The sequence below is a fragment of the Prinia subflava genome, chromosome 5 (assembly GCF_021018805.1).
Source record: "Prinia subflava isolate CZ2003 ecotype Zambia chromosome 5, Cam_Psub_1.2, whole genome shotgun sequence".
Classification (NCBI taxonomy): domain Eukaryota; kingdom Metazoa; phylum Chordata; class Aves; order Passeriformes; family Cisticolidae; genus Prinia; species Prinia subflava.
The window spans coordinates 10,726,779-10,752,643 of record NC_086251.1 but is presented as its reverse complement, the minus strand read 5'-3'; the positions used below and the strand labels follow the sequence as shown (position 1 = coordinate 10,752,643).

Here is a 25,865-nt window from a genome sequence, read left to right as displayed (position 1 = left end):
CATTACGCTTTTTATTTTATACTTGAGTAAAACCATATAGATGTAATTCATGGGCTCTTAGTTCATGAGGACTTGTGCTAGAATTAAATGGAAATACATAATTCTGCAAGTATCCCCAACTTTTATGTGAAGTAAATTCTTGCTATCCTTCCCTTCCCGATGTTAATTGTCCAGCTATGAAACAGGGGGATATCTGCCCTCCAAGTGAGATTTTATTGCTAAAATAGAGTAAAAATTGTTTTAAAACAAAGAACACACGTATTTATAGTAAAACTCAAGTTTGTTTTACAATTAGAGAAAAGTCACATGGTCCCCCAAAAAACCCCATTTTTATATATATATGTATTTCGAAAATATATTTAAAAACATAAAAAACTCTAGTTAAACATATATTATGTTAAATCAGTACACTTAAATATAGCTTAATTATATTTACAATATGACGCAGTTGCTTTTAAATTTTAATGCCAATTTCAGTATTTTCCCAAAAAACCATAAAATTATATAAATATACAATAAATATTCATGTTACACAAGATGAATAATAGAGAACAAGGCCACAGACATGAACTTACAGTTGCAAGAGTCTTTAACACAGTACTAGGCCTGCTGAGATGCATGATATACTTCTGTCACAAACAGACCACAGCAAGAGTTTAATTAAGTGATATGAAGAAAAACCAACACTCCCCTCTCCATCTCTGTGTTAACTAAATCAGCCCAGCCTGTGACCATGGATGTAAAAGGTCAGGCATGGGAGAGCCATGGGACTGCAGGTTAATTACCACATTAACCTTATATTGATAAGTACAGAATTGGCATGCTATGGGAAATATCACTCTGGGTGTAGTTACTAGACACAGTTCTCTAGGTTCCCAGCTCTATCCCGTAGTCCCCCCCAGCTACATGGACTGTCCTTTACCCTTCTGAACCTACCACGTTCTAATTGTGCCACACCTGCACCACCTTTACTGTGCCAGGTGAGGATTTATAAGTAAAGGATATAGCCATAGTTAACTTTGGGAAGTAAGGAACTTTATTTCTAGCATGATTCATGCATTAACACTTCTCTTTTGGATTTCTTTGAACTAGGAGTTATTTTATTCCTGTATCTGAACTAGACTACTGTCAGATCCTAGCTATCTTTTTTTTCCAGTCTCGATGAGTGATTTGTTTGTTGTTCACACATCAGTATCATCCTTTACTTAAAAGCAACCAACCCTTGTTTTTAGATAAGCCAACATTACACCGCTTCTTTGCTGCAGATTAGGAGTATTGCTGAGAATAACTTCTGAGTGATGCTGGGTTAATTAAATGCAAATTACAAGACACACACAGGTACTGGCCCCAGGGGAATGAAATGGCCTAGTGGAAGGTGTACTTGCCCATAATATAAATGATCTTTAAGGTCCCTTCCAACACAAAATATTCTTTGATTCTATGATTTAATTTGCATAAAGAATCTTAGATAAGTTTTGAGAATTTCAATAAGGTTTTGGGTTGTTTTTGTTTTTGCTTTTTTTTCTGTGTGGGAAATCCCCATCGGCGATCAATAGGGAGGGCTGAAGTTTGAGGTTCAGGTGGGTCACATAACCCTCTCTTCTCACTCACAGTCTGGTGTGCAGATGGCCACTGCAACTGGCCCATTGATAGCCAGTTATCTTCAGGAATGGGCTACCCTTCTACCTGAAGTAGACAAAATCACTGATGTGAAAGTGCCTGTTAGCTTCCAGCATGGGTTTCCACCAGTGATTACATAAAATCAGTGTTAAATATGCTCTTCAAAGAGCATTACTGGGGCCAACATATTTCCATAAGCTTTGCCTGAAGTTTTAATAAACACAGATTCTACAGCATTCAGAAGCAGATTATATTTTGCTGTATTCTCCTACTTGTCCAGCTATTTTTTTTTAATCTACAGGAATTACAAATATAAGCATCAGCTTTCAGTGGGCTTACTAACAAGCTATTTTTGTTCTCAGCCCACTGAAGCCAGTGCAAGCACAGCTCTCAGCCTTACAACCCACCTTTTTAACAATACTTCTATCAGGAGAGGGGGGAATGCAGAGCTGAACATGTCTCTCAGAACCTAAGCAAGTTAAGCCAACTCCTCAGTACTTGCTCTTCATTCACTTTAAGAGTGGTTTTTTAGTGCCAATATTTGTTTCATAAATTAAGTCTGACAGCAGAGGTAGAGCCACACAAACACAATGCTAATTGCTTTCTACTAGAAGCAGCACTTCTTTCTGTCTCATTCCCAAGCTAGTTTCCAGGGCTTCTTCAAGCAGAGATTCCCCAGAGTTTGCCCACCAGCTTTGCACGCCTGGGGCTGCTGGCATGCTCTGGAGGGGAAGGGCATCCATGTACATGGCCAAGCTCTTGGTCTCTAACATAAAACACAGGACGACATTCAGTAATGACTGCAGTTGGGATGGCCTCAGTCAACCCAAATCACTGTTCCCAACCTGGCTGAGCTATTAAGTCACCCAACCAACCCGATTTCAGATCTACCATAATCTTGTCTAGACCCTGTTTCTAGTGACACTCTCACTGTGCTTCACAACGACACTTAATACAAGCACAGTCTTTTATTATATGAAAATAATGGCTCTGAACACTATTGAATATTCTTTATGTGACAAGCTCCAGTTCTATGGTAAGCAAAATACCTAAAGATCACAACCAATGTCCTTCCAGAGGGAGAAAAGGGGGAAGAAAAATTTCTCAAACACAAGCAAACGTGGTATAAGCAAATGCATGGCTCAAAAGAATGAAAACTGAAAAAGAAAAGCAACAAAAAAAACCCAACAACAACAAACCACCCCCCCAAAAAACTAAAAAAGAATGTTGCCATACAGTTAAATAAGTATTGTCTTTAAGCCTGAAGTTCAACAATGTGAAGTGGAACATCACCATTCATTTTCAGTTGCCTCTTTTTATTATTTTTGTCAGTAGCTGGACTGCTATTGCAAACACCTTCACAACATACAAAAACCAAATTTTTTTTCTAATCCAGAATAAGGTAATGATTTTTTTCTTTTTCAATCTAATGGGAGTTCAAAAGTAAAAGAGAAACAGTAAAACTATGACAACAGCACCTTGACATTGTTTTAATTTCAACGCTATCAGAAGTTAGAAGCAGTAAACATATATACTAACAGACTAAAGATACTTACTGTCTAAAATGTAAACAGAATGTTTTGGTTCAATTTATTTTTCTGAAAGAGGACAGTTTATCATTAATTCACAATTGAAGCAGCATGCAATTTTATTCTCTTTTTTTTTTTTTAATTTTTTGTATTTTCAATTCTTGGCAACGGCGACAAACCACAATGTTATGGAGGAATGTAATGCAGACTTTTTTGTTTCCTTGGTTTTTTTTTTTTTTTGTTTGTTTTGTTTTGTTTGTTTGTTTGAACTTGTGCGCAAATGACTATTGTTCCCCTTCAGGTCATGGATATGTTCAATAAATAGACTGTGTAACCACTGTACTGTATAAACTTCAGTCATACATGCAGTCCATAAAATTTTTTTTTTACTGAATAATTTACCCTGTTATGTATATATACAAATAGATAATTTTGTCTCAATATAATCTATACAACATGAATCCACTATCTTCCCCTTTTAATGGTTAATGTACATACACAAGAAGTGTCTATCCTTATAAAGCGCCAGCCAACTCTCTTTTTATTATCCATGGTGAGAGCTCTCACGTAAGACTGGGTAGTTCGGCACTGAGAGTTCCAGTGCCTCTTGTCTATGCCTCTGCAGCCCTCTTTTGTGTACCCCTTAGGGTTGCATTTGGTCTCATAGAAGTATTGCTTCAGCTGGCCTTTGGGTACTGGAACTTTTTCCAGGACTGTGACAGTCGCCCCAGACATGTCAACTGCAGTCTTTTTCTCTGCTGCTGTCACCCACTCACTCGTGCTGTCACACACACTCAGTTCCCCACGGCGAGCTGGATCAGAGTGGCGCCGGACTCTCATGGACATGTTTGCAGCATCTAAGTAGTTTTTGTACTCCTCGAGCAGAAAGAGCAGTGGGGGTTCCAAAGGCACTTGACTGCTTAGCATGACTCGGGATGTATACAAGTCTGCATCCTTATTTCCCTCACTGGGCTGGATGTCCTGGTCCTCATCTAGAAGCTCCTCTATGACATGTTCAAAAGTATCTGCCAACGATGTCAGTCCTCTTGAACCAGCATTGGGCCCATTTATGCTCTCAAGAGTCCCGTGGGTCCGAAGACCTGGGTAAGCCAAGCTGCCTTGTCCTCTTAGACTAGCTTCTTTCATCGGGGCAGCTTTCATGCAAGTGAAGTATGAGATAACCATAGTAAAGAAAAGGATGGTCATCACTCTTCTCACTTGGTGGAACTGTCAAAACCAAGAAAAATAAATTAACTTACAAGGTTTGGAGTAATAAAAATTCACCCAAGTTGTTACAAGACTGTATTTTCTATAAAGATGTTCTGCATGCAGTTGCAACCCATTACCAGTAATAAAGCATGCTCTTGTAAAAGAGTGTTCTTTAATTTAGAGTTTCAGAAAAAGCATATGCTGTAGCCCAGGCAACATTGATCCCAGCAATTCAGTCCTTACACACTAAAATCTCTCTATAGGAAGTATTAGATTAGATACTATGCAGACTCCTTATTTATTGACCAATTACACCTATTTCAAGTAACAGCAAAAGCAGAACTGCTATTTAGCAATGCAACATTTCAGCAATAAAAGACAGCTTCACAGCTGTGAAAGGCAAGACTTCCATTTAAAATGTAAATACTTGATTTTGAGGATCTGTCTATGGTGAAAATAGTTCATCATTCTGCCCACAAAAAAAAAACCCACAACTGAGCAGCACCAGGATAAACTCCATGTGTGTTTTGAAAGCAGTCTTCAAAACTCAGGAAGAAGTCATACAATTCTGAGGTCTCAGCAGGTCAATTTCTCTCTAAATGTAAAAGGTATATATACATAAATACAGAACAAGAAAATGGCCTGGAACAGTATACTAAACTTAGCTGGACAGATACCTTGCATCATGTGAACAGCATGGAAAGGGTGTGCTGGATTACAGAGCTGGTAAGAGCTGTACTGAAGTGACAGTAGAAGAACCACTGTTCTGTACTTTTCCAGGGCCCCACACTACCTGTCCTCAGGTGGGCAAAGCATTTATTGACCCCTAGTTAGAGCCCAGAGGCCATCATGAAACCCAGCATAACCAGTCCTACTGCCATACTGAAACACAGCAGTTTGCCTCTTTCTCTCACATTCTGCCCCCAAATCTGGCACATGTTAAGGCTCGTGCTTTGATGTTTATGTGTATGCTCATCTCTGTCCTCACTGAGAGAGGAGAAGTAACACTAGAAAGGAGTGCCGGTAAGGAAATTCCTCACCAGGCTTGGAATCAGCATAACTCACTCCTATCAGGACTTCCAACTGCTTGGAGCTCATATGAACTCCTTCCCAAGTGCTTTGCTAAGTCTCCTCAATGTAGAAATTGTTTTCTCTTCAAATGCAGAGTAGATACTTGAAGTCCTGTTAAAAGAACCACCCCCAAATCCTGCACTGACAGAGAGCTATGCCTTCTGTCTGATCCCAAGCACTACTACAACACCTATCACATCCAGTTGTTATTTTTTTACCTTCTAATCCCTCTTCTCACCAGTTCTGTTTGCTAGAAAGCAATGGCATTGTTCACATTTTTGAAAAAACAGCTAATGCATGTTTCAGAGCTTTTGAAGTTCATTTGGAAGTACCTCATACTTGGCAACACTCATTGGAGTAAATGCTATTTCTGTTTGCCAATGGGGTGCTATGTAAAAAGACTTACTTTATCTCCAGCAAATATGCTGTGGGAAATGAGTACTTTTATGACTTAACATGGAAAGGCAATTTATCATAAAACATATCAATAAAATGAAATGTGCACTACAAGGACAATGCCCAAAACAGAGGTCTTAAAGTACTTAATGAAGGCAAGGTGGGAAGTGTTCAGGTTTCTGTCCATATCCCCCTCATCTCCAGGCCCCCACTAAACAAGATTTTGGCCAAGAAGCCTTTCTAACTCAGTACTGTTGTTGTGGCATAGATCTACTGAGATTAAACAAACCTGACATCTGTGACTCACAGGAACATAGTGTTTGCTCTAACCATGCAGAACATTAATATTTTGTCATTTTTTTCATGTTGGAATTTTATAAACATTCTACAGGGAGTGTCAGATTTCTTCCTCAAAGGGGAGGAAAAGAGGCATTACAGAGGTGATTTACAAAAGAAGGAAAAAAGATTGCTAGTCTCCCTTTATCAAGTGAGAGAAAAGTCTTCTTGTCTTGAAAATGGGTGGCTCAGCTAACATACAAATGCAGAGCCAGTGGAATGAAAAAATACTATTTATACACTCTCTCTTCAGAGAATTGTTTAACATAAAACCTAAAATGAAAAAAACCCCAAACACTCACAGCACACTTTGTGGGCACCAGAGCAATGAACAGAAAACAGATCTTCTGGCTCCTAACCAAGTTCCTGTTATTTTTATCGAAGTAGTGCCCAGTGGTCCTGGCCAATTCTTGACTCTGTAGGACAGAGTCTCTCTGAGCACATGGGCTCCCCAAGGGGCCTTCCAGAGCAAAAGAGAGAGGACACAAGAAGCATCAAGGCAAGCACAGAACAGGGAGAAGTTTGCACCCATCACGTAAACACACCAGCTGGAGTTGATCAGTTGCTTTTCAAATTAGATAGGAGAACAAAAGAGAGAAGAATCCCTGGACTAGGCCGCATTGTTCACTACTGTCATTGGGCTGTTTACCTCGCACACATGTGAAAACAGAATAGTGGCTGTGCAACTTCACTTACATGGATACTTTTCTTAAAAGGAAGACAATGGAGGACAGCGGTGTCAATTGACTTTGAGAAACCTTCAGCATTCACCACTGACAGCTGGTTGGTCACCAGATCTAACAGTACTTTATATATTACAGTAAATTTTCCTTAATCAATTATGCCTTCTATTTAGCAAGGAAATGCTGTCAAGTTTGATCAATTTACATCCCATCCAATGACACAACCACTACTATTATCTGGGATGCCAAGAAATTGTGTACAATTGCACTCTGAAAACCAGCAATTTTTAAACAGGCATTACCCACAAAAGATACTGATGATACACAAGAAAACATATCTGCTTAAAAAACAATCCTATTCCTCCTATTTAAAACTGTAGAAAAGCATGTCAAAGTAAGCTTTAGCAGCACAGATACAAGGAATATTGCCAGCAAGTAACCACAAATCAAACATCTAATGCTCTGCAAATGAGTCCCAGACTAAGTTGAACTCCGGAAGCAGGATGTAAAAAGATTTTTCTCTCTATCTTGACAGTGACTTGAGTGCTATACAGAGTCCTTATCTTTGGCAGCAAAATTATAACAAGTGATTTAATACAAGGATGCAATATTTTATCACCTGAGAAATATCTTCATTTTAGAAACCATATTGATTTGTATTAGCAGTTGCTAAAAATCAGCTAATTTAACATGCTTTAGCAGAATAAGATACTTCACTTCATGGGTAGAATCACATAACCTTTCAGCTATTGTTGAACTGACACGTGAATGCATGTGTGTTGGTTTTACCTGGCTTGATTTTTTGTTGAGGAGGGAGGATACCAGCCACAGAAGGGATTTCTTTTTTGTGTGGGAAGCAGCTAGAAGCTTCCTCCATGCCAAAGCCAATTACAGGCTGGGTCTGAAAACAGACATGTTGCTAAGCCAAATAAAGTAGTTGGTAATACCTCTGTAATGACATAGTTAAGAAGGAAAAATATGCATGCAAATCCTCTTTCTTCCTCCAAGGGGTGGGGAGGCGGCCGCCAGGGTCCATCCTGGTGCTGCCAGGACTGTGCGGCTGGCAGCACAGCCAGGGCTACACGGCCGCCACCATCTTGGCATGACTCTCAATGAACTTTCTCTGCTTAGCCACTTTTAACCAGTTGTGCTGCAGATGGAAGGGCAGGGTAGCAGCAGTAGCTTCTCCTTTTTGGCGTCCCACATGAAGAGAGGTGCTGAATGGTGCTGATGCTGCAGCGGCTGGCACCACCTGTTTGGTGCTGGCAGCGACCATGTGGCTGACAGCAAGGGGCATGACAAGCAATTCCCCGATGTGGAGCCCCGACGGGATCAACCTTTCAGCACTGTGGATCTCCACAAAAACTTTTCAATTGATAGAGCTTGAGAACAAACGAACCTACAGACACCAATTCTCTCCTGAGTCAGAGAAAAGGAAAAGGTGAAGATACGTGAAGAGAACAATACGGCAACACCAAGGTCGGTGAAAGGAGGAAGGGGAAGGAGGAGGTGCTCCAAGTGTCAGAGCTGAGATTCTCCTGCAAGCCATGGTGAGGACTATAATACAACAGTTTCCCTGTCATTCATGAAGTGCCTGGGGGGATGCAGAAGTCCACTCACAGCCTGTGAGAAAAGGTGCTCAGGCTGGAGCGCGTGGATGCTGAAAAAACTGTAATCTAGTGGGAAACTCAGAGAGAAAGAAGGTATAGAAAGAGAACCCTTGCTTCCAAACTAGAACAACTCATCCTTAAAAAAACTACACCCCATGAATTAAAATGGCCCACACTATGTAGTTTGGGAAGACAATTTTGCCAGTGGAAGGGACTCATGTTACAGCAGGTCAGGCAGGACTGCTACTCATGAAAATATGAACCATGTTTGAAAAGTTCACAGAGAACTGCCTCCCATGGAAGGACTCCACTACATAACAGAGGAGACTGCTCTCCCTAAGCAAAATGAAGATTTTTAGAAGTGATAAACTGACTAAACACCCTGTATTTTCTCTCCCTGCACTGTTAGTGGGAAGAAAAGAAGGGCGGGGGGGCGGTGGTGGAGAAGAAAACTGTTCTAAAGGTTTATTTTAGTTCTCATTATACTCTTTCAATTCTGTTAATAATTTTTTAATACCTTTTAGGTTTTGAGCCTATTTTGCCATTTAAGTCTTTCTCTCCTTTCCTTACCTCAACTCATGAGACCCTTGGGGTTTTCTTTCCCCCTCCTCTGCTCAATTATAGCAGAGGAGAATGGGTGAAGAGTTTTTTTTGTGGGTGCCTGCATTTAGCATCAAACAGAGATGACCTATGCTGATAGGTCATCTTTTTCTTAATAAGGCAGGACTAATATCCCAATGTAGCACCAATAAGGTCATTGGAAATACTTTGGATGGCAGCTTCCAGTCCTTTTCCTTTCTGTTCCCCAACCACTAAACCTTCATTGTATTGCAAAGATAAAAGATACTGCCTTTCCTGTAATAATCAGTGTCTTGTAAACCCCAAACATTAACATATTGTGTACATCCTTCTGATTATGAGCCAGTCAGTGTGCCACCCTGTGTGGAAGGGGAACTGGGCTAGGGATGTGGGAGAAAACTATTTTCCTATTTGCCCAGCCTGCTACTACCGAGCAAGATATTGATCTTCTCTGTGCTGGGCATATCCATCACTATGAGGCCTTGCATGGAGATTCCCCAGCATTTCTGTGTACATTCCATGCCTGAGGCTATGCTGGTAGACTGAGCAACTATTTCCCATGGAGGCCACCAATGCTGAGTTTTTCTTAACTGGAGCAACCTGGCTGACAATGCATGTTCTGAGGACATCAATACAACTGAATGCCAGACAGCGTAGCCATGGCTACTTGTAGTAAGATGTGCACCCAGAAATATAAAAAAATCACTGATGTTACAACACCAGTCTGTAGTCGTACAATACACTCATTTGCCCTCCCTTCTCAGGTGTAGGAGGTTCAGGTCTCTACTCCACACCTTCTAGGAACAAGTAAAGGCTGCAATCCTTTTGCACTCTTGTTCAGCCACATCTCTGGGCATAAAAGACTGAAAACCTCTCTAGGAGAAGAAGTCTTGGTCCAATTGTTGTTACATACACTGTACACCCACTAACTTGTACAACACAGATATACAACAGCCTCCCTGAGAGTAGGCCTTAAACTACTCCCCCAGAACATGAGACATGTCTATCAGAAATCACATTTGAGACCAGCTTCATGAATGCCATCCATTCTCATAGCCACAAGAATGTCCTTTCTGCTTTCATGCAGCACAGTGAAGCTGCAGCGATGAAAAGAGGTCATCCACCGGACCAGATCTCAGGAAGATGTGACCTACTTCATACTCCAATAAAGTCCATACAATTACAGCTGGAGTAAGGACATGTAATTGTGGCAGTCATCTCCACTAATGGGAAGCAGGTTCATTAAATGAAGGTCATGTCAATTGTCTACAGCTACTTTATACGCAATTACCTTGCTGTACTATTTATTTCAGTATTTGTATTTAATGAAGATTCACCAGTTAATTGTTTTATTTCATTATTTTAATTATTTCAAGAAGAAATCCAGTAGCTTAACAAGTTATATTTCCAGAAGAACGGCCTATGAAATAGCTGTGAACATGTACTTGCTTTTCTGCATCCTGATATCTGCCGTGTGAGTTGAAATAACTTTCAGTAGTGAATAGATTCATGTTTTAATCTCCAGAAAGGAGTGTGTGGAGGAAGATAAAATTAGCAGCAAGTGACATTCACTTTGTGCCTTGCCATTTTCTAAGATCTTTACACAGAAGTTCAATTTACTAAATCCTACTGAATGCCACAGGCATGAGTTTCTGCTTTATGCATCATTACCAGAGTGTGTGAACAGATATCAAAATAGGATGCATGTCAGCACATGATTTGCAAAGACTAAATGTACTGAGAACAAATAGTATTAACATTTATCACATGCATAGCTGGATGTCTGACACACTCTACTTATCCTTAAGGCTATTTCTGCAGCAAACTATATAATTACATTTCATTACTGCAAATAAAGCACCCACCCCCCAATACATATACATGCACACCCATATCCAATTTGTATTCTTGTAAGTTGGTGCTTTGCATCAGGAAGAATAAACCTATTTTATTTTTATTCTCATGTTGTTTTTTCCCTGAGGTAATGTAGTCTACTTAGTCTTATTGCCAGAGATAGCAGAGACCAAGAAGTATTTTGAAGTCCAAGATAAACAGCAACCAATTTTACAAGTAGTGTTAATTTTGACTACAACTTTTAGTATGAGAAATTTGCTTTGAACTTATACTGCTAAATACTGTCTGTGGTATAGCTTCTGAGAGCAAGGAAACTCCAACAATGTCTATATTGGCTCTGGAAAAGCATACATCTGTCTAAAGCACTACAAGGCATTTTTTGTGGGTTCCAAGGTTTTATTGGACTCTCTCCTCAGTACATACAGAAATCACAGCTTCTGACAATCAGAGGCAAGAAAGAACCCAAAGAAAATAATGGCCAAATAATAATGCCATGACATCACAGTCCTGATCTTTCACAGAGCCATGTATCAGAGTTTCCTAAAAACTTTGCTCATACCTTTCTAGACACTCAAACAGCTCAGTTCAAAGCTCTGAGGGAGAATTTAGTTACTTTAATGAGTGCAGAGCAGATTCATTGCAAACACGCTTAATTACACCGAAATTGGCTAAGTGAAGGACTACAAGGTGTTCCCAGCAGGATCTCTGTTGGACAGATCTCAGACCCAGTCTGCCCATACCAGTAAACAGGAAGGATGAGTTTTGACAGTATGTACAAGTGAAGAAATAGCAGACAAGATTCACAGATGGTATCACAGGTTTTCAGAGAGACATCTTTAAAAGAGATGTGCACTTTTTTTTATACTTTGATAATGGGAACTGATTATTGAGCTAGCTGCCTTTCCAGCTACTGCCTACTGCCTTTCCAGCTATTCATGCAGCATACCCCACTTGGGGCATTCAAGCTGCAGAGGAAGTTGTGATTCCAACTGTACATAAAGAAACGTAGCTCCCAAAGGAGCCTCTGTGTGTGCCACCATTCATATCAAACATAATATGCTTCACCACAAAATTTTTTGCCAAAATTTCATGTTGAAATCCCAAGGTATGCCCTCCCTTATGAAATCCCAGTGAATGTCCTCCAAAAATAATAGCATTACCAACAGGTTTATTTCTGCTTTTCAGAGTATCATGGGTAGAGTAACATGCTGCGCTTCTATTACTATGTCACAAATACTATACAGTAGGGATGATACTTCTAAGACCAAAACTTGTGCATTAGCAATTTCCAATTTCAAAACTGACTTCATTTATAAAACTGCATTTATCTCCTTAGAGTATACGTCAAGGTATTTTCATGCCATTACTGCGGTCATTCAGAAGTAACATTAAAGCAATCTCTGTGAAAGGAAGGTTCACCTATAGAATAGGGTATATACTCCCCCTGCCAACATGAAACCCATAAACCAATCCATTAAGTAATTACTCCATGCCAATATACTATCTGGTTCCTCCATGAGGATAGATAATTACAGTTCTCTGAAATCATTTGCTTCAATGCCAGTAGAGCTTTATAAAATGCTAATTCAACCTGTGCGAAAAAGAACATTAAGGCAGAACCTTAGACCTTTGAGCAGCATCTGTAGTTTGTCTTCTATTTCACTACAGTTCTCTGGTATGAAACACTGCACTGAATCATCACAAGACTAAGCCATTCTGCCAAGTACACACGTGAAGCTCACACAGAAGTCAAGAATAATTGGCACCCAAAAGCAGGAACAGAATGGATCATGTTGCATGCAATCTAGCACGAGTTGGACCCCTTGAACACTGACACATGTCCAGCAGCCCTGGAACAACCCAGAAGTTCCTGCACCAGTTGAGGTTGGATCTCACAGAGTGCCTATAAACTATTAAACAGCATGTAAAGCATCCCACACATGCATCAGTTCTGCTGCAAGTGGCAGCTTCCTAGGACCTATAGAACACTATGCACCCAACAGGAACATAAGTGAAGATTTGCCAAGGAAAAGAAATGGTTAAAAAACATAATCATCAGATGGTGCAGTTACCCCGCTTGGGCAGGAAGTGCTTTCACTAGGGTGAGGGGAGGAGAGCAAAGGCTATACTTGCTTGTTGCAAGACTCTTACCTTTACCGAGACCCTGACTGTGTGTGGCATTGCTGTAACAGAGTACCTTACTTTTGGCCATAGCCAGTGCTTGAAATGTAGCTGATCAGTACACTGTGGTGTGCATGAACCCGAAAGCAGAACTGCTTGTTGTGAGAGCCCCGACAGGTATTAACAGTACTCCTGCATTTGCTAGTGATGTTTCAGTCATCTTTTGGCTGTGTGTGTCTTTTTCTTGACACATGCTCAGTCCAGCTGTCAGCACGGCAACTCCATGGAAATAATTCCTGTACACAGGGCAAGGAATAAAAGCTTACATGGAGGTACCAGAGCAGTTTCTGGAAGTATTCAAGTCCAAAGTTACATGGGAGCAGAACCAAAGCAGAAGCAGAAATCTGTAGGTTTGCAAAGTCACCTCAATCAATGTTAACAGAATAATGAGGACTTGTATAACGATATATGGATATGCTAATTTGGAATCTAATCCACTTCACTGGTCAGCCAGCCCTGCATGTATCTTGCTGTGACAACAGCTTTCTCTTTGGAGATAACACTATTGGAAAATCATGTCAGTATGTTGACATAACTGTATTGAAAACACTTTGGCAAGAAGTGCTCTTTCACCAATGATATTTTACAATGACAATGTAGCTTACCACAGATTTCAAAGCATTATAGTTTTCAGCTTCTTTTTCCCTCACCTTCTAAGTGATTTCATGCTGAAACAAGACTTTTGCACTTGCTATGGCTGGTACTCTATCCCTAATCTATTTTAAAAATCTGGAGGCTAACTTCAACCAGATTCAGTAAAGGGATATACAGGGTCATGTTGTATAACCAGCATGCCAGCATCTGAGACCGACCCATCTTCTCCTCCATCCTTAGGCAAACACCAGTGTATAGGCTTATGGACTTACAACACTGTATTTTCCTTTAATTTCAAAAGCTCCACAGAGGGAAAGGGTTTCAAATCACTAGAAGGGGTAAGAACACATAATGGAACATATAGGAAAAAAAAAAGCCCCTGCAGTCTTAAAGGAAAAATTAATTTATCCAGGGAGTGTTACACTATGATTTCTATGAATTACATGGACATTGGGACCTTCCATTCCCTAATTAAAAATGAAGTTACATGGTTCCTGACTTTTTATACCTGCCACTAGATATAACAGATTGTGGCATCATGGGGAATTATTTTCACAAAAATTATTGAAGTTCCGTGAAGCAGTAAGTTTCACTGGACCTAATTCTGGTGGACACAGTCCCTACTTGGTATAAATGCACAGTGTTCCATTCATAGATTTTTATTAGTTGCAAAGGTGACCCAGTATTTATGTGGTCAGAAAATCAGATGGGGTCACAACCTAAACTACAGCTAATAGCTGTATCAGAAGAAAATGTGACAGATTTCAGCAAAGTAACTTCCTCAGGACTCCTGAGGAATACATGCATATTTGGTAATACAATTTAAAGAGAAAGGAAAAAATCTTCCTAGGTGTGCAGGCTAGCTCTTCTCTTCCCTCACTGATATAAGCACATAAATAGCCTAGACATGTCTATAAAGAGAAGTATGCAAAATCCAGCCCATCTAATGTTCCTCACTTGGGTGTCCTGTTTCATGCACAACCCCCCACTGAAGGAAGTGGCTTTGCTGCCAGCAAAGCACTGTTCTCACTGTAAGAGCCCTTAAGCTCCAAAGGGTAGGTTTGTATATGAGATTTCAGCCATTAAATAAACATGTCTCTAGAAAAACTTCAATACCTGTCCCTTCATGTAAGCAGATCCCACTATGCTGCAGGGAAGGACACTTCTCTTCTAATAGCTGGGGTGGGGGAGGAAAGAGAAAGTTAAAGTAAGAAACATTAAATTACACAATTAGTCTTGGAAACAGCTAAGTATTCTCCCTCTCCCAAATATCTCCATAACATAATAGACTAGCTATAGAAGTCACCATCCTATTCAAAATCAAACACAAAAATGTCATACCAGAGATTATTAGTAATTATAGAGAAGAAGAGAGGTTGCCTAAGAAAAACCTAAGAAATCTGGTACTTTAGCTGATGTGACTGTCCAATTATACAACATTTTTTAGAGAACATGCTATCAAAGCCTTCAAAGTGCTTTGCCAACATTGAATCTCAGCATAGTTAGGTGAGAAAGAACTGCATCAGAAACTCTGATTTCCCTCTGGATAGCCTAAAGCCCACAAGCATTTAAAAAATTTTACCCCAGATTGCACAGCAAGTCACTGCTGAACCAGAGGAGAACAGGGGTGTTTTTGCTCAAAATCCCTCAGTTCAGCCACTACAGAAAGCTGCCTTTACCATGTGTATCATACACATATTTTGCTAATCTCTCCACAGCAATTTAGATGTCTAACACAGAAAGATCCTGATTGAAACCTTAGGGGTATTACTTTGAATATATAGGCTAGCTCACTTCCATCTGTATCATTATTAGTTCCTGACCGTAAGTTAACTATAGGCCATGTTGTCACGAGCCTAAGGTGGAATGGCAGAAACTCCAGCTATTGCCATATGGCTTTTTGTTTCTTCTTTCATTTTTCAGCTTTTAGCCTCATGCTTCCAATTTGTGGCCTCAACCACTACCTAACAAAGAACAACAAGGAAAAGAAAACTAGTGTTAAAATACAGATATTCTTTACAATTAAAATCTCTAAGTTTGATTTGAAATGCAACACAAGTTCCTCTCTCATCCAGACCAGAGACTGCTTTTATCTGCAGCAAACTTGTTATGAAATTTGGGAAAGTCCCTATTCCCATAAAGAAATACTATTGTACAATCAGGTATTTACCAGCCCTACAAACACAAACCAGGCAGCTTTCCAGGTACCAAGGGTAATCCTGAATTTGGATAAAATGGAGGAGAGCAAGGCTATACCTACTTGTATGATGGGTAGCAGCATCATCACCATCAAACCAATAAAAGGAAAGCAGATGACTGAGTTCCAGTCATTTTTTTTTCCAATGCATATCCACAGATCCATCTTTATGTTAAAGTACCAATGGCTCAATACTGTCCTTAAAAAAACTACGGGTCATGTTTTGACACACGCCTGAACACGACAAATTACAAGATATGCAGAATATCACCAGTTCCCCTGCAGCCATTTTCTAGTGAGCACCATTTGAATACTAAAAGGTCTGGTAGTGCTTTGCAACTGAAGACTTGCTCCAAAGTGTTTAATTTAAAGCAGACGTGGAAGTTATTTATTGTGTTTTCTAGGTCTCACTGCATAGCTGTCCTTCTATTAATTAAAGGCAAGGGAAATTATTTATAGTATTTCCAAGCAAAAGAGTCTGTAAGTTTCGTAACAGTTACAGAAATGAGAGCAGGTTAAAAAATACCAAGTATTTCCACGTTGAACAAAATTGATTAAGAACTAGGTGATATGACTTCATGCTTGAGGTTTATGGACTTGAAGATGTTGTCTACCAGTTTGTCACTCTCAAAGGTAGACTTCTTATTCTTTTGCAACAACCTTGTGCATTGGTGATATTTCTCCTACTTTTGCAGTTGCAATGGCACTAAAGTTTTGCATAGGAGACAGCAGAAATTTATCACGAGTGCAAAAGAGAGAAAAGGACTTAAATGAGTCTTTCAAGAAAGGCAGCTTTATTCCTTGTTTTAAATTCATGTGCCAATCATTAGCCTTTAAGGGGATATCTTGGGTTATGTAACAACAACAACAACAAAAAAGTGTATTCTATTTCATCTGTAGAAAGCAGTTGGGGGATGGTTTCTTTTTTCTTTATCTCTTGTAACTCCAGGGGGAGGAGGGTGAATGCCTTCTGCTAACTGACCAGCTGTTCAAACCAGGTGGGGCAGTGTTTCTTCTCTCTTTCATCAACTGTCCACCCTCTGGGGGATATCTTTAGCTAATGGGCCATTAAGGCTCAACAATGACACGACACATTACATCATCCCATTGTGAGATGCACCACCCAGTGGGGAGGAGCCAACCATTCCCTATCAAGATAAAAATGGGGACACAGGGACCCCAGGCATCCTCTTTTCCACTGGATTCCCAGAGGAAGACTGGACTCATCTCACCACCACTGAACCTGTCTACAGGATCATCTCTGCTCCAACAGAACCACATCTGTCACTCCAGGAGGTTTTCCAATACCCTGGCCAACAGGGTGTCAAGTCATATTCTGGACTCCATCAGGGTTTTCTAGGACATTTGTATGTTTACTTGCTTGTTTTTTTTGTATTACTGCATTTGTATTTTTTAATATTCCTAGTCAAGAACTGTTATTCATATTTTAGCTTGAAAGCCCCTAATTTCAAAATAATAATAATTTGGAGGGAGGGAGTTTACACTCTCCATTCCAAGGAAAGCTCCAACGTTCCCTGACAGATACCTGTCTTGCCAAACCAAGACAGGGGAAAACTTATTTTCAGACATCTCTTGCTAGTCAAAAAATCTACGTCTGTGAGAAGATGTAAAGAAGCACTTGCACCATTTCATTGGCATCAATTTGCCAAAGCCACACCAGTAAAAACTCTGCTGTTGTAATGACATGTCAAGCATCCTTCTTTGCCTCCCATATAACAAAAACAATCCTTCACCAGTCTACAAGACATAAGTTGACAACAACAACAAAAAAACCCATGACATTAGCAAAAATGGTCATGTTTATATCTGGAAAAGCAAAAATGCAGAACTTCAGATGTGTTTATTTCTAGTTTTGGTTCAACCCATTATAAAGATAAAGGGTGGTCATGGTGTTCAGAAGGACATTCATAGCTCACCACAGTTTCCTGGCACGGATTCTGGTTAAATCACTCTTGCCAGCTTGAACTTGTTATTCAGTTTGCTTCCTCCTCACACTGGCTCTCAGTACAAATTCTATCAAATAGCATTTCTCTCTCAGCATTTACATCTCAGTCAAACTGGATAATCAACTCAGAAGGAATGTAAATAGCAAGTGAAGATCCAAGTCTTAATGGAGGCAGCCAGCAGGCAGAATTACCTAGAAATACTTCAAAACAAGTCCTGTCACTCATCCCCACAGTATCCATACACTTCTGTGGTACAGTAAGAGCTATGACTAAGGGGAGAAGTTGCCTTTACTAATCCAGCCTTTCAACAGAGTTTAGATTTCATTTCTTTTCTTCTCAGTGTATTGTGTACTGAACACTCAACAAGAGCACCATGGCCAGTGTAAAGATGGATAAACTAAACCATATGGATACTAGATGTTGCATCAAACTTTAAAAGTAAATGGCATAACAGACTAAGGAATCCAGAGATCAGAACCGTTAATTCCTTGATCTAGATGAAACAGCATTTCTCTAGGACCAGTGTTAAAAACCCCCAGTACTTGATCACATTAGATAAGGCACAATATGCACTAGAATTGGCATTAAGATTAAGCTTAACTCACTTTAAAAAGATATATAGTACAGGATTCTGGGTTGAGTCTTTTACATGCTGAATTAATAAAGAGCATACAAGAGCATTTTGCTCAAGGTTTTGCCTAGTTCAATTTTTTTCCAGATTCCTCCTGCATTCATGCAAAGCCTACTAGTAACTCAGTGCACGTATCCGAAAGGTTGAGGCTGATGTGGAACTCCAGTGAGGAAAGGATAGTTTCTTCAAACTAGTTTGGTATTAAAACTCTCATGCACCCTGATAAGCAGTTTGCAGTTGCCTCCTGACTTGTGGCAAATATCCCTGTATCATAGTTTCTCAGTTTCCCACAGGAAAATTATGTTCCCTCAGAAGTTTTGGATTAAGCTCTTATCCCAATATAATTTACACTGACAAACTTCAAATATCTTAAGAAATTAAAAAACCCATCACCTAGAAAGTTATACAGTACATGCAATTAACTAGAAGATTGCATTTTCAGGGTTCTGTGAGATATGATGTTATCAACTCCAGGCTTAGTTGTGTTGGTTTGCTTATTCCAGTAGGCATTTGATAGCTGAAAGCTAGCAGTTATTATAAAAGCCCCAAAACATACTGTGTCTCTAAGAGTCAAACAGAAATAACTGAGCATGAGATTATGAGTTAAGCGGTAAAAAAAGGCTCATTTTTCTTCTCTGTAATCGGGAAACAAATTAAGTAGGGAACACTGCTTTTCTCTCAAATGCTGAGGAAGAAACTGCTATAGCAGTTTGATGTACAAAACAAAAAAAACAAGGAGCAGATATTAGTGTAGTCTATGTTGTTAGATTTGAGGGAGCAACAAACAGCTACATATTCAACTTAACTTTGATACTTAGTTTTTAAATTGAGAAAATTCTGAATCTAGTGAAATCAATCTAAAGGCTGCTGAATTGATACATTTGGGAAAATCAGATTTTTTTTCTATTTAGCAAATATACACTAAAGGACAGTCCCCAACAAGTAGACTTCAAAGACAGGATAGGGAACAAACCAACCTTCAATTGAACGCAAATCCTTAAGGGACTAATTCTACATTGCATATTATTGGTGTAGGCTTTAAAAAGGCTATGAAGCCTCAGCAACAGTTGTATCAAACCCTTATAAATCTGACTTGCAAATACTTCTTTAGGTGTAGTCTAAATTAAATCAGCAAATGATTTACTGAAAGTGATGCTTCTTTGCTTATCTATTTAAGCCACACAAGGAAGACTATAAAGTTTAGTTACCTGCACCACTAGAACAGGATTCACGGGTAATCATCAATTATAGGGCTAAAAAAAGTCTGCACTCATACACTAAATTTATACTGTGGAGTAAGGACTGGGATTAACTCATTTTAAAGGTGCAGGCTCCCTTGCCAGAAAAAGCCCAAGCACCCTATGTGGTTCGTTCATCTCTAGGTGGCAGTAGCTGCTCAGATTTTGAGATACTGTAAGATGCTTGTCTCAAATTTAGCAACGAGTATCATTCCATCCTCCTAGAATTGCCTTTCCTAACGTGAAATGTGACCCCCTCCCCCATTTCTTCATAATTTATAGTAGTCTGTAGCTGAGTCACAAGGATTTCTGCATCTTCCTAACCAAGTACACAAGAAAAGAAATGAACTGCCAAAGGATTGAGGTAATTTATAGCGTAAAGCATTGAGAGCTTCTAGTCGATCAAAGGACTAGAAAAAAATATAAGAACAATCATGCCTTCTGTTCTCTACAAATGCCATGGCCAGAAATAACTGTCCTAATTAACTGGTTTCAGAAAATGACTTATCTGAAAAATACAATATTCTTACCAAGGAAAGTGTACAACTGCTACAGACTTATGGCAGCTGTCAGCAGGGCATGAAAAATCACTAAATGAAGCTTCCTTTTGCTTCCTCTGGTTGTGCATGGTACTCATCTTTAGACAGCTGTATCTGTTCATGTGCCTAATTATGCTGTAAAGGGACATTCCGCTACCACTGGTATCAGTATTACCAAGAATTACAATCACATCAGGTCAGTACCATCCCAGCCAACCCTCTGTTCACTAGTTATAAAGGGTTGACATTGTACCTGAGATGAGGTTGGCTTTTTTTTTTTTTTTTTTTTTAAGACTGTTGCCTGGTCAGTCATGTCCATGGCATTTCCAGTTTTTCAGACTGTTTCATGTTCATTGCTGCTGTTGGGTATAGCAGTTGAACTCCACCAGCCTACAGCTGCCTGATAGTTAGGTCCTGAATGTTGAAAAGGAGGAAAGGCTGAGCCTGACCCTACAGATCACCTACACTTTACACACCAGACTGTTTGCCCTGTTCTGCATGGACAACTCCTGCAAACAATGTTCCTCATTGGACTGCTCAGCACCTGGAACTGATAACATGCAAGTTTAAGGTACCATGCCTGTATGCACTGCAGAGCAAAATCTATTATTTATTGTTTGTATTGCAAGACTATCTCTGCCTCCAAGAACCTGCAGTCGAAGATAAGACTGAACAACAGATGGATAAGGAAACAGTAAGATTTGTGAGCTGACAGACAGGGGACACAGCCTACCAGCCCCATCCCAACTCATACATCAGGGAGTTCACCCAGTACACACCTGTGTTGCTTCTTAATGGTGTATCACAGCATACAAGAGCTGTTACAGAACCTTCCCAGCTGGAACTGAAGACAGTACGTTATTGGTTAACACTTGAGTTTAGCAACACACAAAAATAGCTTAGCTTCAGTGCCTTTAAAAGCTTCCTTTTAAAGAGTGTTTACAATTAAGGATTTCCAAGAATGCCAGTGTATGAACTGATCTAAGAAATGATTGAGAGTTTCCCAATTAAGCAGCATTTCAGCTATTTAGGAGAAACCAAGTGCTCACAACATATCCTTGAATACAAGTCAAGACAAGTTAGCAATTAACCTATTAAAAGCACATATCCTTCTCTAGTGGAGTCTCCAACAATCCACAAAATGCCTAATGTGAGATTTCTAGTGTAGGCGCGAGGTTCATTCTTAGAAGAACTTTTCAGCCTTTTATACAAACCAGGAAGGCAGCTATGAGAAATACCTTTTTTTTTTTTATAGGACCATACTTATTACACAAGTCATTCAGTAGAGTGACTTCTCCTCTTTACGCAGTGCTTATCTGTAGAAGGGTTGAGAGGGTCTCCTACTTCCAAGTTTCTTGTGACCTGCTTTTATACGTGCACTCCCTGAGAGAATTATTATCTGAGCAAAATGTGCAGCTTCTGTGTTTTCCTTACAGCAACAGCAGAGTAAGAGTTGCACAAATGCTACAGCTACTGCAAGGACTTTTTAAGTGCAACTACTTTCAGCTCAGCATTATCATGTATACAAAGCTTTTAAGCAAAAGCACAGAACCTTATCTTCCCCTATATTTTTTTCACATGTTAACGAGCCTTTAAAAACTTTTGCATCTGTGAGCTACGTTTTGTAGTATTCCAGCATATTGCAGTACTTCCCAAGCATTACTGTTACAACATAATGCTTTGGTGCTTAACAGCAAGCTGCGTGAAGTTACACTTTTTTCAGTTTAGTCTAATTCCATCCAAGATAAAAGTCCTTTCCCATCTCCCTCCACTATTATATCTGGATTATTCCGATAAAATCTTCTTCATATTTCTGACCTGGTTTACCCTGATTTCACAGCCATATAACAACAGCATCTACCCTGCAGTTCCGGAAAGCAGGGAGCACTTGCAACATGAACAGAAGGCACACTGCTTACAGATGGGTTTTCCCAGACAAGGTTCAGTGAAGCTGAACATCTGTGGTAGTACTACAGCAGAAAACAGATATTTTAGAGTTGAAACAGAGTTGCTGCTTTACTCTGAGACCCAGGTGAGGGGTGGCACTCATTCCTGCAGAACATCACTGTCTGTCTTCTCCCTTTCCCTGGGTCTGTTTACACAGCCAGCGCCCTGGAACTCTGCACATAGGAAGTCGTAGCATCCCCCTAACAGCTGCTACCTCCTCTCACATGCAAAACTACAGGATCTGCAGCATGCATGTAGCCAAGAGCATCCCCTCTGCCTATGTTCTTCTATACCCACATGAACTCTGGACCATCACTGGAGTTGAGTCTTCACTTGAAGGCTTGCAGACTGCAATACAGCTTTTTAAGCAGAGCCTATGATTTACACAAACTACCCAACACAAAAGAGCAGACAATATGATGATCTTCTTACTTGGGAGTGTAGTGGGACAGCCACTCGTGTGTAAACAGAGCAAACTCTTCACTTTTGTGGCCAAAAAGCCATTAAAACTTGGTGCTGTAAAAGTTCCTCCTGCCCACAAGCAGGCAGCTTATTATACAGCCCTTTGCTTGTCTCTATAGACAACCAAGGAAATTCATTTTATCTATTTATCACTATGAATTAAAGATTACAGAAATACTGGCTGAAGAAAAATGTATTGCCAGGATAGATTCTTTGCATTCATTAGAACTGTGTTACTAGAAACATAAATAAGTAATTACTATTGATCTTGCATAACCTCAGAACAGCAAACTACAATAAACTGAGAGGAAAAGGACATATCTTAACTGGAATGTACAAACCAAGACACCAACAGCACCTTTTAAACACAACCAAGCAAAGTAAGCATGGCCCACAGCTGTAACACCTCATGCTTTTAATCCCAGGGGGAAAAAAAAAAATCTGTGGGACAGCACAAGGCTTCCAAAGTATTAATTAAAGCTCTGCCCAATTTACCATTTAACCCCCGGGTTTTTTTCTGGGTGAAGGCGTGTCTGACCCCCCCGATATGAATCCACAGGTGGTGGCTCAAGGCCAGTGGCTGCTCTTTACCGAGCACCGACACCGTCAGCCGCTCACGCCGCCGGACTCCCTCTTTGCGCTCCCTTCCCTTCCCTTCCCTTCCCTTCCCTTCCCTTCCCTTCCCTTCCCTTCCCTTCCCTTCCCGCGGCCGGTGGAAGCGGGACAGGCAGAGGAGGAGGCGCCCGCGGCACCGGATCCCGGTGACGGTGCTCGGCATGCTTCACATTCCAGCCACGGTCCAGCTTCAACAAGTGCATCGCGCCCCTCCCTGCCGGCGCCCGGTCCCGGCCCTGCCCTCAGCGCGGCTCCCCCGCGGCCGGGCCCCGCCGCCGCCGCCGCCGCCGCTGAGGGAGGAGGAGGCCGCGCCGCCGCCCTGCCGCGCGCCCGCCGCCAGGGGGCGCGCCCCGCCGCGCGCGGGCCGCCCGCCGCGCCCCGCACCGCGCGCCCGTCGGGGAAGCGCCGCCGGGGCCCGCGCTCCGCTCCCGCCGCGCCGCCGGCAGCGCGCCCCTACTCCCGACAAAAGCCCCGCCGGGCAGCGGCCGCACCGACAGGTGCGGGAACAAAGGGGCGCGGGGCTGCCCTGGTTCTCCCCCGCCCTTACCGCTCCCCGACACCTCTCACCAGCCAGCGCCCGCCCAGGTCCTCAGCCACCCGCACCCCCGCGCCCCTGAAGTTTCCCGGAGGGGCGCCGCGTACCTTGTCGTCCACACAAAGCCTGTCCGGGTCCCCACCGGGAAGTCACATCCTCTCCCGGGCGTCCAGTCCCACCGATCGCCTCCCGCCGCCTCGACAACACAGGCGGCGTCTCAAGTGTCTCATCAAAGCTTTATGAGGGGCGAGAGGGCAGCGGAGCTGGATCCCACACTCCCGCCGCTCAGCCGGAGCCTCCTGGCCCAGCCCCACCGCCTTCTCCTCGCCGAGCGGCTTCGCCCCCGGCCAGCGGCTGCGGCGGCCGTAGGCACCGCGCTGCCCCGCTTAGAGTCTCCGCACCGCCTCCCGGCCCCGCCACCGCCCCCGCCCCGCCCGCCCGGCGCTACTCCGCTCCGCTCCCCTCCGCTCCGCTCCCCCGGCGCTTCCCGAGCGGGGCGGGGGTGGGGGGGATGTCGGTCCGCCCGCTGCGGGATATTGGTTTACTCCGCCGGGTATTAAGCAAGCTCAATCCATTTAAATATCGCTCCCGCGCTGACCTCTCCGTAGTTCTCCTATTAAGAATGCAATCAAGATAATAACAGGCATTGCTTATTAATGAGCGCTCCAGGTAACTTTACACCGGTGACTTTCTGCAGGCGCCCGGCGAGAGCTCAGTCCCAGCGGTCCCGAGGCGGCTCTGCCCAGCCCGGGAACGGGACAGGACCAAGACCGGGACTGAGACCGACAGCGGGGCCGCCCGTCGCATCAGCGCCCGCCGGCGGAGACAGAGGCGACCGCGGAGCCCGGGGATCTCGAGCGAAACGTCTTGCTCGGCTCTGCCCGGCCGCCCGCAGGAGATGGATTCTACACCCCCTGACAAAAATCTGTTTAGCCATCTCCTCCTCCTACGCGTGCAGCAAATAGAGTAAATTATTGATAGTGGAAATTGAATGGTGGAGGCAATAATGGTATCCCCTGATTGACTAGCTTCATTTGATCTTGGTAAAGACAGAGAGATGGCACGCTCCTTGGCTGGGTTGGCTGCAGCAAGTGGGAGTGCACGCGTGTGCTGGCAGGGCACAGCACCTTGTGCCACATCCCACGGCAAGAGCAAGCTGTGGGAGAAGAACTGGCTTCACTCCCTGCCTGGCATGGGCTGTGGTAGCCTCGCCTCTTTCCTTCCCTCTTCGCTCACACGCAAAATTGTAAGCAGTTGATTTTCAGAAGATAGCGCAACTCTTTTATGAATCGGTTAAAACACGTATTTTTCTACACCTCAAAGGCTGACTGCCATCTAATTGCAATTAATGCTAATGGCCCATTCACTCCATGCACTTGTGAAAATTTATTTATACTAGGAGAAATGTGTGCAACTCATTGCTACCCTCAGACAGTCTGATTGCCTGTGTGCTTTTGCTATGAAACACCTGCATTGATCAGTAAAGAAAATAACCCAGGTGTTTGAAATTTGAGTACACCTAAGGCCTTCCATATAAATCAGCTTTTAATATATGTTAAAGGAAAGATTCCTGGTGGTTAATAGCCTTTGCAGCTTTAAGAACTTTTAAAAAAAATCATACTTAAGTACCACATCACCATCCCTCTTGCATTTGGGGGTTTGGTTTTGCATTTGAACTAAAAATGTCAGCGAGCTTCAAGACAGTTCTACCTCTTTCGTCTCAGTGTTTTCCAGTCCGAATCTATCCATTTTATGAGAAATGAGACATTTTCAAAGCCTTCACTAACAGCCTGGGCCAGAGGAATCATGTCTAGCTCTTGTTGGCTGATAGATAGTGACTACTACAGGTGGCTCTTCAGGCCAAGTCCTGCCCTGCTATTTCTGTATAATTCAAATTCTGCCATTAGGGATGTATCAACCATTCCTTTTCCCACTCTGATATACCAATATAAGCTTATATCTCTCAGCAATAATGCCAAGTGGATGTTCCAGAGGTATTTCAACCACATGATTGTACCTGGAATTTGCTAAGTTAATGTGTGCATTTCATTTATCTGTTTTAGACTTTGCTC

The 25,865-nt window shown here is 41.8% G+C and overlaps 1 protein-coding gene across 2 annotated transcripts; it reads right to left on the bottom strand.

The window, feature by feature from the left end:
* Nucleotides 1-323: 323 nt before the first annotated feature.
* On the bottom strand, nt 324-24,149 carry BDNF (brain derived neurotrophic factor). 2 transcript variants are annotated; one of them, XM_063397989.1, is made up of 2 exons: nt 23,901-24,149; nt 324-4,376 (listed from the first exon to the last, which is right to left on the bottom strand). In XM_063397989.1, exon 2 carries the CDS (start codon nt 4,353-4,355, stop codon nt 3,615-3,617), a length of 741 nt encoding a protein of 246 aa, XP_063254059.1. In that variant the 5' UTR covers nt 4,356-4,376; nt 23,901-24,149; the 3' UTR covers nt 324-3,614. The 2 variants fall into 2 exon arrangements, with proteins under 2 accessions (XP_063254059.1, XP_063254060.1); XM_063397990.1 differs by lacking the exon at nt 23,901-24,149 and adding an exon at nt 21,014-22,329.
* Nucleotides 24,150-25,865: the final 1,716 nt, after the last annotated feature.

Bases quoted from the DNA above. Each gene is read 5' to 3' on its own strand.
- BDNF (XM_063397989.1), bottom strand. From the start codon at position 4,355: ATGACCATCCTTTTCTTTACTATGGTTATCTCATACTTCACTTGCATG.